This window comes from Mastigoproctus giganteus, chromosome 9 (assembly GCF_048544385.1).
Source record: "Mastigoproctus giganteus isolate SK-2022 chromosome 9, ASM4854438v1, whole genome shotgun sequence".
NCBI lineage: Eukaryota > Metazoa > Arthropoda > Arachnida > Uropygi > Thelyphonidae > Mastigoproctus > Mastigoproctus giganteus.
This window is the reverse complement of record NC_143583.1, coordinates 174,809,325-174,826,119: the sequence shown is the minus strand read 5'-3', so window position 1 is coordinate 174,826,119 and position 16,795 is coordinate 174,809,325. Positions and strand designations below refer to the sequence as shown.

The 16,795-nt window shown below is 37.8% G+C and overlaps 1 protein-coding gene across 3 annotated transcripts in view; it reads left to right on the top strand.

Annotated features, from left to right (window-relative positions):
• Positions 1-3,675: 3,675 nt before the first annotated feature.
• The window catches only part of l(3)76BDm (trafficking protein particle complex subunit 8 homolog l(3)76BDm), a 582,307-nt gene continuing 569,187 nt past the window's right edge, over positions 3,676-16,795 (top strand). For all 3 annotated transcript variants that reach the window (XM_090380612.1, XM_090380611.1, XM_090380610.1), the window contains exon 1: positions 3,676-4,271. In XM_090380612.1, coding sequence (XP_090236738.1) covers positions 4,115-4,271 — 157 coding nt within the window. In that variant the 5' untranslated portion in view covers positions 3,676-4,114. The remainder of the gene's footprint in view (positions 4,272-16,795) is intronic.

Below are 16,795 nucleotides of genomic sequence, written 5' to 3'. Positions count from 1 at the left end.
CACACCGTGGCTGACTTGCTCTTTCCTCGATGAAACTTTGGTTTTTCCTCCAACAAAAGCAAGCAAATTGACCACACACGCAATTTACAGACACAATGTATATAGGTAGTTGTAAGTTAATAGCCAGGTGACCCTAATATAATAGTCTAGTTGAGGTTATACCCCTGCTTGCAAGGCTTTCAACAGTGTAGAAATAGATCACAGTTCTGCGTGGTCAGCACTGTCCTATCATAAGCGTTCTCACCACACCGGGTGGCAAAGGCTCAGCTTCCAATCCAATGAACGATGCGGGGAACTTTTATGGGCTTTTTTTTTACTCGATGGCTGGGTCAGTCGATGTGAGTCGTAGATAGCACGGTTTTTTCACCCGGCAACTCGGGTTATTCGTCCATCAAAAACAGGGAAATCGAGCAGAGAAAACTCGCAATTTACAGACACAATGCACATAAGTTACTGAAGTAACGTTCCGGGTGACTTTAATGTAATAGTTTTTTTTTTTTTTTTAATTACAGTTGCTTTTCCTCTCATTCCAAAACATCCCACAGGTGTTCAGTTGGATTGAGCTAAGTTGTATTTGGAGGCAAATGGGCTGAGAGGTGGCAAATGAAGTTTAACATTGACAAATGTAAAGTACTACATATGGGAAACAGTAACCCCAGAGCAACGTATCAACTCTGCGGTACTGCAGTAACAGTGGTGGAGAATGAAAAGGACCTGGGGGTAATTGTGCAGGCAGATGTGAAGTTCTCTGAGCAGTGCAGACGAGCTGCAAGAATAGCTCATGGTGTCTTGTCAATGATATACAGGAATTTTTCTAGCAGGGATAAGGAGGTGATTATTCCCTTGTATAAGGCAATGGTTAGGCCACATCTTGAGTACTGTATACAGGTCTGGAGGCCTCATTTCAAGAAGGATGTAGAGCTGCTGGAACGGGTACAGAGAAGGGCAACAAGATTAGTGAATGGAACAAAGGGTTGCTCTTACGAAGAAAGGCTTAAGTTTTGCCAATTACAGAGTCTGGAGACTAGGCACCAGCGAGGTGATCTGATAGAGGTGTATAAGGCTTTGAATGGTTTGAGCATGCTCAATGCCAATGGGATTCTTCATCTTGCTCAGAATAATCACCTCAGAGGGCATAAATTCAAATTGAGGAAGGATGGATGTCGGATAGATGTGCGGAAATTTGCCTTTAGCCAGCGGGTGGTTGGTTGGTGGAACCGACTTCCATCACTTGTTGTTGAAGTTGATAGCCTAAACAAATTTAAAGCTCAACTGGACAGGTATTTCGAACGAACGGAGGGGTGAAATGGGAGTGGTGTGTTTTTTTTTTTGGCTGATGCTGAATAAGCTTGCTTTCTTGCATCATATGCCTCTACTAATGCTAATGCTAATGCTAATGCTCTGTTTTCTTCTCAGAATAGAACACATCAACGTTGTCTCCTTGCAATAATAAGTTCCAAATATTCACTTTTTCAAAAATATCAGCTAAATATGCTAATCATAGAAGCCCTTCTAAGTCTTGTAGTCTCAAAGAAAGTCGAAACTCGTGGTCCATGAAAAAAAGGCGTACTTCCTTGTGGAGTTCAAATAAACTGCAAAGAACATTTCCTCGTGACAACCAACGTACTTCTGTGTGAAGTAGCAATCTCTTATGCAGGCTACCCATTTCTTCACACATAATTGAAAAAAAGTCGATACTCCAATGGTCGGGTTTTGACGAAATTAACGATTTGTACACTTTCATCCAGAACTCTTTTCAAATCATCAGGGAGAAATTTAGCTATCTGCGCGTCACGGTGAAGACAACAATGAGCGAACTTACATTCTGGTGCAACTTGTTTTATACGACCTGCTAGTCCTGTGATATAACCACTCATTGCCTTTGCTCCGTCAGTACATACAGAAATACAATTTTTCCATTCAAGGTTGTGAATCAAGCTATATTAAAAATGAATCAATCATATTAAAAATATCCTCACCCGTAGTAGAATTTTTCAGAGGCTTACAAAATAAAATATCTTCAAATATTGCATCCTGGAATTTTCCAAGCACAAAAACAAGTAATTGAGCTAGCCCAGCTACGTCTGTCGACTCATCCACTTGTATGGCAAACCACGGGCTACATTGAACAGCTTGAATGAGTTGGTCCTTAATATTACAGGCCATATTTTTAATTCTCCTGGAAACTGTGTCGTTCAACAAAAGAATGGTTCTGACAAGCTTGCCTCTTTTTGACCAAACATACAAGGAACTATTTCTTCCGCTCCTGGAAGAATGAGTGACTCGCCTATTGTGGGAGCCTTTCCGGCTTTGGCAATTTGAAGGCTTACTTTGTAAGACACTTTAAGTGCACTTTCATTTTCTTCTGCACCCGAAAAATACTTAATTACACTTTTTCTACTACTCAAGTCTTCCAAAAGGCGTTCAGAATAGCTTAAGGGCTTATGCTCATGTTTTGTTTCAAAGTGTCGCCGTAAAAGAGACGGTTTCATAGAATTTTTGTGACAGGACTTCAGAGCAAATAACGATTTGTTTCTACTAAATTTCCTGTCCATGTAAAGCCAAATTGTAAATATGATTCATGATATTTACGTTTTATAATTTTTCTATCACTTGATTGTTTAACTTTTATCGTTCTTTTAGTTACTGCTGAATCCACCTCTTTACTCACATAGGATGATGACTTAGTCGTAGATGTAGAAGCAATCGGCTCCGGCTCGACATTAATTTTCTCCTTAATTATCCATGTTTCAGGGCACTTTAGAAACACGTTCATTTAACTTCACAGTAAACTGAAGACTAAAAATAACTTTAAGCACAGCAAGTGAAATAAATCATAACAAATACATAGAGCCGTAAGAAGACATTCACTCACTTAGAATGGATGTTTTGACTGGGAGATCAGCTGTTCCCGTAGGTTCGCCTCTCAGGTAGGGAAGGGGAGGGAGGATTGACAAACGTGTGCAGACATGAACTACAGCGCTGAGCTTCGTCACTCAGTTCTCAGAAATTAATCAGTAGCAGTGTTGCCAACGTAGCGACTTTGTTATTAGATCAAACGATTTTTGAGCTCTCACGGCGTACCCCACGTTGAGAACCATTGCTCTAGCGTACTAAGCTGTTCAGCTTTTTATACTGCGAACTACGCGTCATAGTCCATTACGGATGGGGTGGTAATAATTCAGTGATCACTGAGTGTACATGAAAATTTATAGACGAGTTCCCAATTTATTCTCTGTAAGTAAAGCAATCGCACAGTGGTCACGATTGCTTTACTTAAATAGTGTTTAGAGTGCTGTCTAAATAGGATGAACTTTTATGAGTATTTTTCAAATTGTGGCTTACACAAAGGCCGAGTTAGTAGAAATTAGTGGGGTTTTTGAATTTCGAGTATTATTTTTAACCATATCTCAGAAACTTTCAAATTTCACTTGCAAAACAGGAAGCCGACATAGAGTACATGCAATTAAAGCACCATACATTGACCCTCTCATGGCCTTAGTTGTTTATGCGCGAAAATCAACAGACGAAGTTTAATTTAGGAAGATACCAGAGAACCAAAATGATACCACTGATATAGGTTGTTCATTATTTATTCCTTTCATTTATTTCCTGCAGTGGGCGCTTCATACATACACACACACTCTTCCTCCCCATTTGGGCTGAGTTGTGTGTTATGTGATAAACAAGTTTAGTTATGTGTTTTAAAATTAAGTACAGTTGCATTCAGCGAAGTGTTTTACTGAATTATGCCTGTGATTCAGAATTTCTTTTTCTCCGAACTTTTTTCTTCCCCCTATATACAGTTGCGAATCAACAAATAACTGTACTTGATATTCTTAGCTAGCCATTTCAATTGAGCAGGAAGAATGTTTCATCCAGCTTGTTGTCTATTTAATAACTTGCAAAATGGGTAGTTTTGTGTTCCCCACCCTTAGGTTTTTGTAAAATATTCATTTTCCATATTTAAAACCAGATTCATACTTTCATGTTGAAAACTGGCATAGGAAATACTTGAAGCGTAAGTCTGAATTGACATATACTTATATACATACTTGCAAACTAGTGAATTTTCATTTGTGATCTTGGTGTCTGCTCAATTAAATACAGGACAATGGCCACATGTAAGCAGACAGCGCAAGAACTAATTCAGGATGTGTTTTCTCCATCGGTGGCAGTTTTGACCAGTAATGAAGCAGATCAAATATGTGAAAAAAACAATTTATCATTTGTTGAGTTGGTTCAGCCGTTTTGTAGAATGAACACTGAAAGTGAGTATTTCAAGTTGGTGCTTTTCGAAAAGTTATGTATTCAGTCAGAAGTAAATTTCTGTTTCATAACATAATAGTACCCTATTACAGTATAATCCCAATCTTGATAAATTTGTTTGTGTTAATGTGTTAAAAATTTAGATGCCAGGATTAAGGTAAAAATCATGAGATACCAGTAAGAAAAAAATGAACTCTGTTCCACTCTATAAGGTCTGATTTATTTAATTCAGTATAACTTTATATAATTATTAGTTACTTAATTATTAAAATTGATTATTGATTAAATTTACTTATTTAATAACTGTATGAAGCAAAGCTTATGCAGCACAAGGAAAAAAGAAAAAAAAAAAAAAAAAAACCATGCACACACAACACCACACCATTTCCCCATTCCTTCCAATAATTTGTCCAGCCCTTTTTTTTAACACATCCACTTTCACCTATATTTGAGGGAGTGCATTCAATATGGCATAATTTTCAGATCTGAAATCTTAGCATTCCAAAAATTCATAAATAATGCTTGAAAATGAAAGTGTGGAGTTTGTAGCTAAATTAAATACCTGCTTTTGGGCTGAGCTGTAAATAAGAATAAAACTCAATTTTATTCAAGGTTTATTCTATATACATAAACTTATCTCAACACAATCAAAAAACATAAAAATGTGTACTAAACTGTAAACAAAAGCAAAGCATTGTTTCCTAGAGTTCATTCAGGATGCTGCCAACAGAATCAAGTAATTAATTTCATGTTCTTTTACTTTCACACCACTTTTATATTGACTGTTTAAGAATGACCACATACATGTATCGTTGCACAAAACTTGGGCACTTTTTGAATGCTCATATGTGGTAATAGCACAGCACTTGTAGTGTACCATTTGAAGCTTATGTGCATTCACAACATTAGGTGGATGTTTATTCTAACAATTGATTACTGTGACTGCAAATCTATTCAGCCACATCCTTTTTCGGTTTAAATTTATGTCTTCTTGTGTTCATCATCTGAGAAAGAACAGTGGTCCATTAATGTTACTTTACTTAACCCTTTTAAAGCCTTATACACTTTTGTTAGGTCAACACATGTAGATGTCCAATTTCTAGAGACTGCAATTTACAGATTCCCAGTTTTGGTTAGAATATCCCTTTGTGCTACTACCTTGTTGCTCTTATCTGCATTTTTCCAATAGATCTAAGACCTTTCTAAAATGAGGTTTCCAAACTCATATGGAGTAGACTATGTGAATGACCATTGCCTGATACAGTGGATAGATAACCACTTCTTACTATATTATTAGTGGCATACAATGCAAATAAGCAAGCTTATAGTTTGTTCCAACATAAACCACCCCTGGCTGAAGGCAAACCTATGCACATCTATCCCGCACACCACCCTTCCTCAATTTGAATTTATGCCCACTCATTTGTGTAGTCTGAGCAAGAGGAAGAATGTCATTGAACTTGCTCAAAACATTCAAGGCATTAAAATCCTAGATTCCTCACAGGTACCTAGCCTCCAGGCGCTGCAGTTTGCAGAACTGAAGCCTTTCTTGGCAAGGCTACACTTAAGTTACCTTCACCACTCTCATTGACCTTTTCTACACCATAAGCAGTCTTCCACTTTCCTTTCAGTTATTATAAAATATTTTAGTCCCCTGTTAGATTCTGATGAACTTCTGGAATTCTCCTCAATAAAGATACTCCTCATGCATGAATGTAGATGGAAAATATCTATTCAATTTATCAGCAACCCTGGACATGATCATCAATTGTTAAACCATTGTTGTCAAGTGGACCAATGTGATTCAATCCCTTTCTTCTACTGTTAATATAAGTAGTCTTTGCTGTATTTCTCGGCATTCTTTGCCCGAGACTTCTCATAATCTGCCGTAGCTTGCCTACCCTCTGTGACTTGATTACAGACTAGTTTATTTTTTATTTCTACCATAGGCTTCTGTATCAACAGATAATTTAAATGCATCCAATTCATTTTTCTTCCCAGCCATGTCTCATCAGTTCATCTGACATCCATTTAGTTCTAATCCTGGAATAGTATTTCTTAGTTGTCTAGTAGCTTCTTTGAGTGTGAAAAGTCTAGTAGCTTCTTTGATTACTTTTCCAAATACTTCCCATTTAGCAGTTGCTGCTGGAAATGTCATCAGACAGTCCCACTGTATAGCATTTAAAATCTGCCTGAGCCCACTGTAGTCATCCTTACAGAAGCAAAAACCCTTCCCTTTGCCCTTAAGAGTACTTATGTCTTCAAGTAAATCCCAAATTAGTACACCTTGATCAATGCCACCCAGAGGGTCTTTTACCTGCAGCTCTTAATGTATGAAGAATTGCTGCTACTAATCAAATCAAGAATATTGCTGTAGAAAATGGTCATTCAAAATACCACATTATAAGACATTCTGATTTACTGTTCCACATTATTTTTCTATATAGTTGTTTCTATACCCATCATAGTCATTAGGCCCTATGCACTGCTACTCTAATTTTTGTTTTCCTAGTGCTTATGTCACACTAAATTGACTCAACATTGTACTGGTTGCCCATGTCAACTGGATGTACTGTCTTAGATTTAATATGCTTCTTAACTAAGAGCATAACTCTATTCCCCACCTATCGTCTGTTCTTTCTGTACACATTGTACTTCCCATTTTCAAATTTTGCATTCCTTATGTCTGAGTGACACCATGTCTCCAATATTTATACAACCTTAATATTTATAAAAAATTATCGAACCTTATAAGAATATCCTTTTGTTTCTCCAAATAATCTTGTTCTCTTTACTGTATCTACTGTATCTAATATCTATTACTGTATCTATATCTGTGCCCTTCCTAAAAGGAGGTTTTCAAACCTGTACACATTATTCCAGGGCTTAGCTGTTGCTCTATACAGAGAGATTTTTTTGGGGAAGGTGGCTTGTTTTTATGAGATTAAGAAGCATAATATGTGACTCGCCCAATTGCAATGGCAAACTGCAATCAACAGCACTTGAAACAATCAGGTGCTGCAGTCAACAGCACTTGATTGTTTCAAGAATCTAGCATACTTTCATCTTTAAATTGCAAATTTGCAATGAGAACTTTATTAACCTATCCTCATTTTCTTAAACCTAACCAGTTTTATTAAAATAGTTAAGGGAAGGTAAGAAACAGGAAGCCTCCATAGAGGGACTAAACAGCAAATTGCAATCAGTGGTATTTAAACGAACGTTATCATTGAACAAGTGGCATAATAGTTTAATTACTTATCATAATTAAATTGTTACATTCGCTAAAGTATTACACAAAGATAAGTTAAAGTTTTTATTTTTAATTTGTAGTTAAAAGAAGGCGGTTGAGTTCATTTCCTTGAATTCAGGGACTGAATAGCAAATTGCAATCAACAATATTTGTTGGAGCAGTACCATTGAGCAAGTAGCATAACAGTTTAATTACTTATCATAATTAAATTGTTATATACAGTTAGTTTTAATTTAGGAAATTTCACTAAAGTTTTTAGTTAATTGAAATTGCGCAAAGATAAGACAAAGTTTATATTTTTAATTTGTAAATAAAAGATGACTGCTTTTTTTGATAGCATAATATGTCATGAAACAATGACACATTCTGCAGTTTGTTGTACCAGCAGCAACATATTGCCTTGCCAGCATTTCCACTTAGTAGATCCAACAGTAGCTAGAAATACAGTGTAGTCATGCTTATTACTTTTGTGATTTATTAATGTAGTATTAGTAGAGGCAAATGAAGCAAGATTATACAGCATCAGCAAAAAAAAAAAAAAAAGAAAAAAGTTACCCGCCTCATCTGTCCATCCCATCTAATAATTTGACAAATTCTTCCTTAAATTTGTTCAAACTACTCACATCCACAATAGTAGAGAAGTTTGTTCCGACAATCAGTCACTTCTTGAATGAAAGATATTTTGATACATCTATCCATAAGCATTCTTTTCAATTTAAATTTGTCTTTTTATGTGTGTTATCCAAGCAAGAGTTGGATACCACCTGTATTTAATTTATTCAATCCATTTAGGCCCTAAACACTTGAGTAAGATCTCTTTTCAGGTGCCTGGTTTCCAGGCACTGTAATTTGCAGAAATGACATTTGAAGTTGTTTTTTTTATGACTGTATAAAGGAAGAAAGCAAAGCTTATACAGTGCAAGTAAGAAGGAAAAAAAAAAAAAAAAAAAAAAGAAAACCAACAACCACACACCACACTACACCATTTCGTCATTCCTTCCAATATTTTGTCCAGTTCTTCTTTAACATTTTTGCTTTCACCTGTGTTTGAGAGAGTACATAACATTCTGAAATCCTCATTATTCCAGACATTCTGTTGTCTTTCTATGATCTTGGTTCTCTTCTCTGTATACATCCAAGGTTAAATAACAAGACTGTTAAATAACAAGACTCTTCCAATAAAATAAATACAATGAATTGCTTTATACCTTACAAAATAAATACAATGAATTGGTTTATACCTTACAAAATAAATACAATGAAATGCTTTATACCTTACAAGTTATCCCTTTAAAGTAATTTCCTTGGGCTTGCACATGCTGTTCCATACTTTTCTTCTGTGCAAAGAAAAGTCTCTGGAAGTCATCGTTTTGTAAGCTTTTTTAAACACTGGTCGTTTTTTTCTGAATGTCTCTTCAATGGACTGAAAATGTGTTGGCTTAAATACACTTTTCAGTTTAGGGAAGAGAAAAAAGTTACAAGGGGTCTGGCAAATAGGATGTATGTTCACACACAAGGATTGGGTGGTTGGTAAAAAACTGGTGAACAGAGGCAGTGTGTACTGGAACATTGTTTTGATAAGAGCATCAACCATCCTTCCACAATTCAGGTCTCTTCCTTCAAATTTTTTCACACAGCCATCTCAGAACTTCAATGTGGTATCTTTGAGTGACAGTCTGATTTGGTGGGGTATATTCAGCCCATAATAATTTCTTTAATATTAAATACAAGTTTCAGTCTGACTTTTGTAGTAGGGAAAATCTTAGAGGCAGTGATTGAGTGCAGTCCAGAGACATTTAGATATATATGGCATTCTGAATAAGACACAACTTGCTTTTGTTAAGGGAAAATCAGGTTTAACTAACTTAGTAGGCTATTTTTACACAGTTACTCATGAGCAATTTCAACATAGTTTATTTAGATTTTAGCAAGGAATTTTATTTAGTCCCTCATGAGAGGTTACTGTATCAGCTGGAACATGTTGGGATTACTGGAAAAATTCTAAGGTGGATTGATGGGTGGCTCCATGGTAGAAGGCAGGAGGTTGTGATTTGTGATTAATGAATATTCTTCAGATTGATGTTATGTCAGGAGTGGGGTCCTCCAAAGATCAGTTCCTGGACCAGTCTTGTTTCTGATTTTCATAAACAACATTGATGAAGGAATAGAATTCATAATTTCAAAATTTGCAGACAACATAAAGATTGCTAGTTTTATTAATGATCAGTGCCAAGCGGCATTGCTTCAGGATGACTTTGAGCAGACTTCAAAAATGGTGAGAAAAGTGGCAGCTATGTTTTTATGCACCAAAATGAAAGGTCTTGCACTTGGGCAATACCAACCATGAAATAAATTATACACTTGGTGTGGCTGAATTAAAATCAGTAGAGGAAGAAAAGAATTGAATCTAGATGTTACGATTTGGACAGATATGAAGTTTTCTGAGCAGTGTAAACAGGCAGCCAGGAAAACTCATGGTGTACTTTCGATGATTTATCGAACATTATCTCTCAGAGATATGGAGGTCATAATCCTACTGTATAGGCAATTGTAAGACCACATTTGGAATATTGTTTCTTGGTAAGAAAGGCTTAAGTTCTGCAGATTTGTTCCGCTCACCAATCTCATTGCCCCTGGCTGTACTTGTTCAAGTAGCTCTATATCCTTCCTAAAATGAGGCCTCCAGACCTGTGTGCAGTACTCAAGGTGTGACCTGACCATTGTCTTATTCAAAGGGATAATCACCTGTTTACCTCTTCTAGCAAAATTCCTGTATATCATTGACAAGACTCCCATGACCTGCTCTGGCAACCTGTCTGCACTGCTCTGAAGACTTTCTATCTGACTGCACAATTACCCCCAGGTATTTTTCTTTCACCATTACCCTGAGTGTAATACTGCACAGTTGGTACATTACTCTGGGGTTACTGCTACCCATTGCAGTACTTGTCAATGTTAAACTTTAGGGTTGTAGCAGCGTACCGTCATTACTGCCTTTAACAACCCTGCCAACCCTAACCTTTGTATCATCTGCATACTTGGATATTAAGCCTAATGTACCTTCATTAATAAATATCATTGATAAATACTCGTAGGCCCTGATTTATGCCGGGGTTGCATTCCACCTCCTCAGGGTCGTTAGCCGAAGCGGCACAAATCAAGAAAAAATTATTGTATTTAAATGAGATAGGATACGAAAATTGAACCATAAGAGTTAATATAAGGGTTTTTTATATTAAATATTTGTGGTTATTTTATAAGTATGAGATATAAATAATATTTATAGATAAAATATGAGTAATAATTTAATTTACTACTTCATTCCTGTAAAGCCATCTTTGGAGTACATAGTACTACAACTGCCCCCCCCCATTGACGTTCTTTGACAGTCGTGTAATGGGGGCATCATTAATGGGATGAGCCTGATGGTGGGTCGACCGGGTCTGCAGGTTCTTTGACCTTAGAAAAGAACTGCAGCAGTGACATCCGTTGAGTTTTTCTCTTCTAACATATTACAGTAGGGCTTCAATATGTTAGTAACAGCTCTTTGGATAGAAGAGCTGTGTTCCCAGTCTGGGTCATTTTCACATAGAATTTCACAGCCTGTTTGCATTTCTGCCAATGCTGATTGAAGTGGGGGTCATAATTGGCACAATCTCCTGCTCTTCCTCCTCGTAATCCTGTTTATCCAGCTGTTCAGCCAGCTCCTCTAAGTCCCCCTTTGAAAGAGGTTCACCATAGCGTTATAGCAACTCACTGACATCATCAACGTCAACCTTGTCAAGGCCAAGATCCTCAGCTATCCAAGTGACATCTTCAGCCACTGCTGAAACTGGCTCAAACTCAAGACAGTAAGACACTGCATCAGGCCACAATTTCCTCCAAATGCAATGCATACATGCATGATTGCGATATTTTTTCCTGTCTGCAGCAATATTACTTATGGCCTTAAGGACTTTGTAGGACCTCCAGTAGTCCTTCATAGTCACTGCGTTAAATGCCTGAACTGCTTCAATCCCTTTGAAGGTTGTATGTAAATAGTACGCCTTAAAAATCGCAATAGCACCCTGGTCTATTGGCTGCAACAGTGAGGTGGTGTTGGGTGACAAATAAATGACCTTGACATTCAGAACAGCGTTAGGGATATCTTCAAGGTTGGCTGGATGTTCTGGAGCATTGTTGAGGACTAAAACAACGTTTTTGTTTACTGCACAAAATTGGGCCACCTCTGGACAAAAGTATGAAGTACCATTCACTAAAAAGGGGTGTGGGTCATCCACGCCTTTTTTTAGAGCTCCAGAAAACAGGAAGTAGTCTTCACAATGCCCTTCATAATACATGGATTCTCTGAATGGTACACTGACATCGGCTTTAACTTAAAGTGCCTGATGCATTACCACCTAGAAGTAATGTAAGCTGATCTTTTCCAGCCTTATAATCAAGGGCAGACCTCTCTTCACAGGCTACGTGAAGAGAGGTCTGCCCCTCTCTTCCTACCAGGAAGAAGATGTCCTACCAGGCATCTTCTTCCAGTACAACCCTGTTTCATTAACATTAAACACCAAGCCTGATGTGCAGCAGCCTTCATCCATTAACTTTTGGAATATGGGAGAATATTCCTCAGCACCTGTAGTGCCGGCGATAGCCGCCTTACCAGTAATGTTTACATTGTGAATTCTCGTCTGATTTTTGAACTGGGAAAGCCAGCCCCTACTAGCCGAAAATGATTCAGTCCCCCCCCAGTTCCCCATTAATTTCATTGAACAAGCTCCTAGCCTTGTCCATAACCACTGCCTGTATCACAGGAATGTTATTTTGGTTCATATAATCTATCCACAGCACTAATAACTTCTCCATTGTCTCACTCCTTGAATAAGTTGTTCTAGAAACGCTTACATTAACAATTCCTATATGTGACTGCTTTATCTTCTCGGCATTATTCATAATGGTCGTAACAGTAGAAGGTGCTAAATTTAAGGCCTTGCACACATCTGAACACCGCTCACCAGATTCCATATAACAAATAATATTAATTTTAAACTTCAATCATTAGAGATTTGCCACTTTTTTTAACATGTGCAGGTACATATCACCGCTTAGAAGACACGGTTGCGCAATTTATTTCAAATAATAAGGCACTAATGAACACAGGAAATTATTAAACTTTAAGGCACAGCTCACAACATGTGCACATTGGCAAATGAGTTGAAAGCAATTGATGTCGACACTAGCGCCATCTAGGTACCCAATTACTGCGCTCTGTTTATGCTTGCGCTTTCAGATTTTCTTTATATATATATATTATAATGGAGATACAGCATACTCTATTGGAAGTGTTGACTAGGAAAGTACGAGTTGGAGAGAAAGTATGTTTGCGATTTTGGATCATCTGATTGGAGATACTATCTCTGAGCAAGATGATGAGAAACAGATGTTGATGAAAAGGCTTAATCATGCTTACTCTGGGGTACATGACGAGGATCCCTTTAGCCTGATTGAACTCTGTGATGCAGTACAATGCATAAGGAATAATAAATGCCCAGGGATGGACCTTATTGAAGGAGAGGTCATTAAATGGGCTCATCGACTGATACCAGGGATCCTTCTTGAAGCTTTTAATAGCTGCCTGCGTGACCGGGCCTTTCCATCACCATGGAAGGATGCCCTATTAAAGCTGATACTGAAGGGACCATCTAGGCCAAAGAATGATCCACAATCTTATCGACCTATTGCCCTCCTCCCTGGATTAGGAAAGGTGTTTGAAAGGATGCTGGCGAGACGGATTACTGACTATACTGAAAAAAACTTGTCTGTCAAACAATATGGTTTTACTCCAGGTCATGGAACAGAATATGTGCTTTGGGCATTGCGAAACTATATATTAGGCTCAAACAGTAAGTATGTCCTTGGAATCTTTATTGACTTTGAGGGAGCTTTTGACTCCATTCAATGGAGCAGCTCAGTTCCATTTAAAGAATAATGCTCCTTAGGATGTGCATGGCATGCAGAACTGTGTCGACCCCAGCTTTGCAGATTGTGACTGGAAAATTGCCTATTGATCTGCATTTATTGTATTGTGCATTGGCTTACTTCATCCGTTGTGGCATTCCCTGTTCTTTTCTGAATATACAGGTGAACATTTTGGCAGATCCCAGGAAGGAAAGGACAAGAATCTGGGATACTTTGGTAAAAGTCTGGCAAGAGCGTTGGAGTGTTTGCGATAAAGGGCAGGTTACACAAAAATTTTTCCCAGATTTAAGAAATGCAGCCTCGATAAAATTCAAATGGTTTGCCCCCAAACTTACATGCTATGTTGTTATTAACTGGTCATGGTTCGATTAATGCAAAGTTGCATGATTTAGGAATGAAGGAAAGATCTAGTTGCCATTGTGGTGAAAGAGAATCATGGGAACATATTATGTAAAACTGTGAGGAGTACTGCAATCTATGAATTGAATTGGTATCTCGGGTTAGTAATCACAATCTTATGGCAGAAGGCTGTGAGACAATTCTAGTTGATAAACAGGAGAACTTCTTGGCTTTCCAAGCCTTTGCAACTGCAATATTTCTTAGGTGGAAGACTCTTCTGCATCTGGAAGTCTTGAATTTGTAATGCGGTATGCTGAATTACCTAGAATTCTGTGAAATCGTGGAGGCTTGAGTCTGCTATATCCACTGCAACTCCAACTCCTTGTGCTGGCATTTCTGTTCTCGGCAGCTCCTTGTGCTGGAATTTCTGCTCTCGGCAGCTCCTGGCGCTGGTTTTTCTCTTCTTGGCAGCTCCTAGTGCTGCTGGCTTTCCAACAGACTGTGAACAGATGCAGATCTTTCCAATGAAGTTTGGACTTTGTCTGAAATTTAATTATATGTATATTTTATTTTTTATGTAATTTGATTATTTTTCAATTTGTTCATATCAATCTTTTTTGGTTATGGCAGGTTTTTTCCCTCCCTGTTGGGCAAACAGGAGAGAGGTATATAAGAGTACTGCTGAATTATGTGTAACTGACAGTGGGGTTGCCATTGGTTGGCTGGGACTGCTTTAAGTAATAAATATCAATATATATATATATATATTTTTTTTTTTCGTTATTATTATTATAAAATATTATTTTATAATATTTTATAAAAGGGTGTATAAAACGTTATTATTATAAAAGGGTGTTAATGTGAAACGCATAAATTGAAGCGTTGTAAAGCGGGGCCTACTTGTATACAAAACAACGAGCCTAACACCGAACCCTGGTGGACTCCACTAATAACATTAGTCCACGAAGTGCAGCGTCCACTGATTACCACTCTCTGTCGTCTCCCACTCAACTATCCCTTTATCCTTAGCAGCAACTTGCCCTTAATGCCATACCATACTACTCCAATTTATTTGATTCTTCTATGTGCAGTGATATCAAAAGCCTTCCTGAAATCCAAGTGCAGTAGACTGACTGTCGAAATAAAGGCACCCCAAATAATGGCAAATTCGGAATAACGGCACATTGAGATCGGATGTATACGTACAATGCAGATGTCTTGCAGTGCCAAAAAAAGAAAACGGCAAATCACGTGATTACTGTATTTGTTTATGTTTGCCATTTTGAAAGTGAATTCTGTACCGTTATCGTGGATTATACAGCTGTTTTGCATTTATTTTAAATTAAAAACCCTCGCTATAGCTCCTAAAGTTAATAAACTGCATACAGAGAAGAAAAGAACAACAACATTAAAGCTTAGTATTAAGGGGTGGTTGAGGGGGAGAAGACAGAGAGTGGTAATCAATGGACACTGCTCATCGTGGACTAATGTTATTAGTGGAGTCTCTCAGGGCTCAGTGTTGGGTCCATTATTGTTTTCTGTATTTATAAATGATATTGATGATGGTATATCAAGCTTAATGTCCAAGTTTGCAGACGATACAAAGGTTGGCAGGGTTGTCAAGGACACTACTGACACTATGCTGCTGCAACAGGATCTGGAAAGGTTGAGCAGATGGGCTGAGAGGTGGCAAATGAAGTTTAACATTGACAAATGTAAAGTACTACACATGGGAAACAGCAACCCCAGAGCAACGTATCAACTCTGTGGTACTACACTGACAGTGGTAGAGAATGAAAGGGACTTGGGGGTGGTTGTGCAGGCAGATATGAAGTTCTCTGAGCAGTGCAGACGGGCTGCAAGAGTAGCTCATGGAGTATTGTCAATGATATACAGGACTTTTTCCAGCAGGGATAAGGAGGTGATTATTCCATTGTATAAGGCAATGGTCAGGCCACACCTAGAGTACTGTATACAGGTCTGGAGGCCTCATTTCAAGAAGGATGTAGAGCTGCTGGAACGAGTACAGAGAAGGGCAACAAGATTAGTGAATGGAACAAAGGGGTGCTCTTACGAAGAAAGGCTTAAGTTTTGCAAATTACAGTGTCTGGAGACTAGGCACCAGCGAGGTGATCTGATAGAGGTGTATAAAGCCTTGAATGGTTTAAGCATGCTCAATGCTGATGGGATTCTTCCTCTAGCTCAGAAAAATCACCTGAGAGGGCATAAATTCAAATTGAGGAAAGACAGATGTAGGATAGACATGCGGAAATTTGCCTTTAGCCAGCGGGTGGTTGGTTGGTGGAACAGACTTCCATCCCTTGTGGTGGAGGTTGATAGCCTAAATAAGTTTAAGGCTCAGCTGGACAGGTATTTTGAACGAACAGAGGGGTGAAGTGGAAGTGGTTTTTTTTTTTTTTTTTTTTTTTTTCCCTTTTTTGGCTGATGCTGCATAAGCTTGCTTTCTTGCATCAAATGCTTCTACTAATGCTAATGCTAATTCATATTATAAATTCATTAAACTTAAATTCATATACCCATGTGTATTGTGTTTGTAAATTGCATGTATTCTCTGCTCGATTTGCATGTTGTACTTGATGAAAAACCCAATTTTCTGGGTAGGAAAAACCTTGCTATCTATGCCTGAGACCCACTAACTCAGTCACTGATTAAAAAAAAAAAAAAAAAAAGCCTATAAAAGGTCCTCACATCATTGACGGGATTAGAACCCAGGCCTTTTCCACCCAGTATAGGGAGGACAGTGATGATAGCACTGTGCTAACTGCGCAGACTAAACCTGATATAATAAATAAAATAGAATGGGGCATAAGCAGAAGTGTATTGATGGCAGAATATAACATTGGATTGTCTACATGTTTATGTTTTTTATGTGCAGTTAATAAAACTGCATTCTTAATCTCTCTCTCTATTTCTTATTTGGCCTCATTATTTCTGCATTAAATA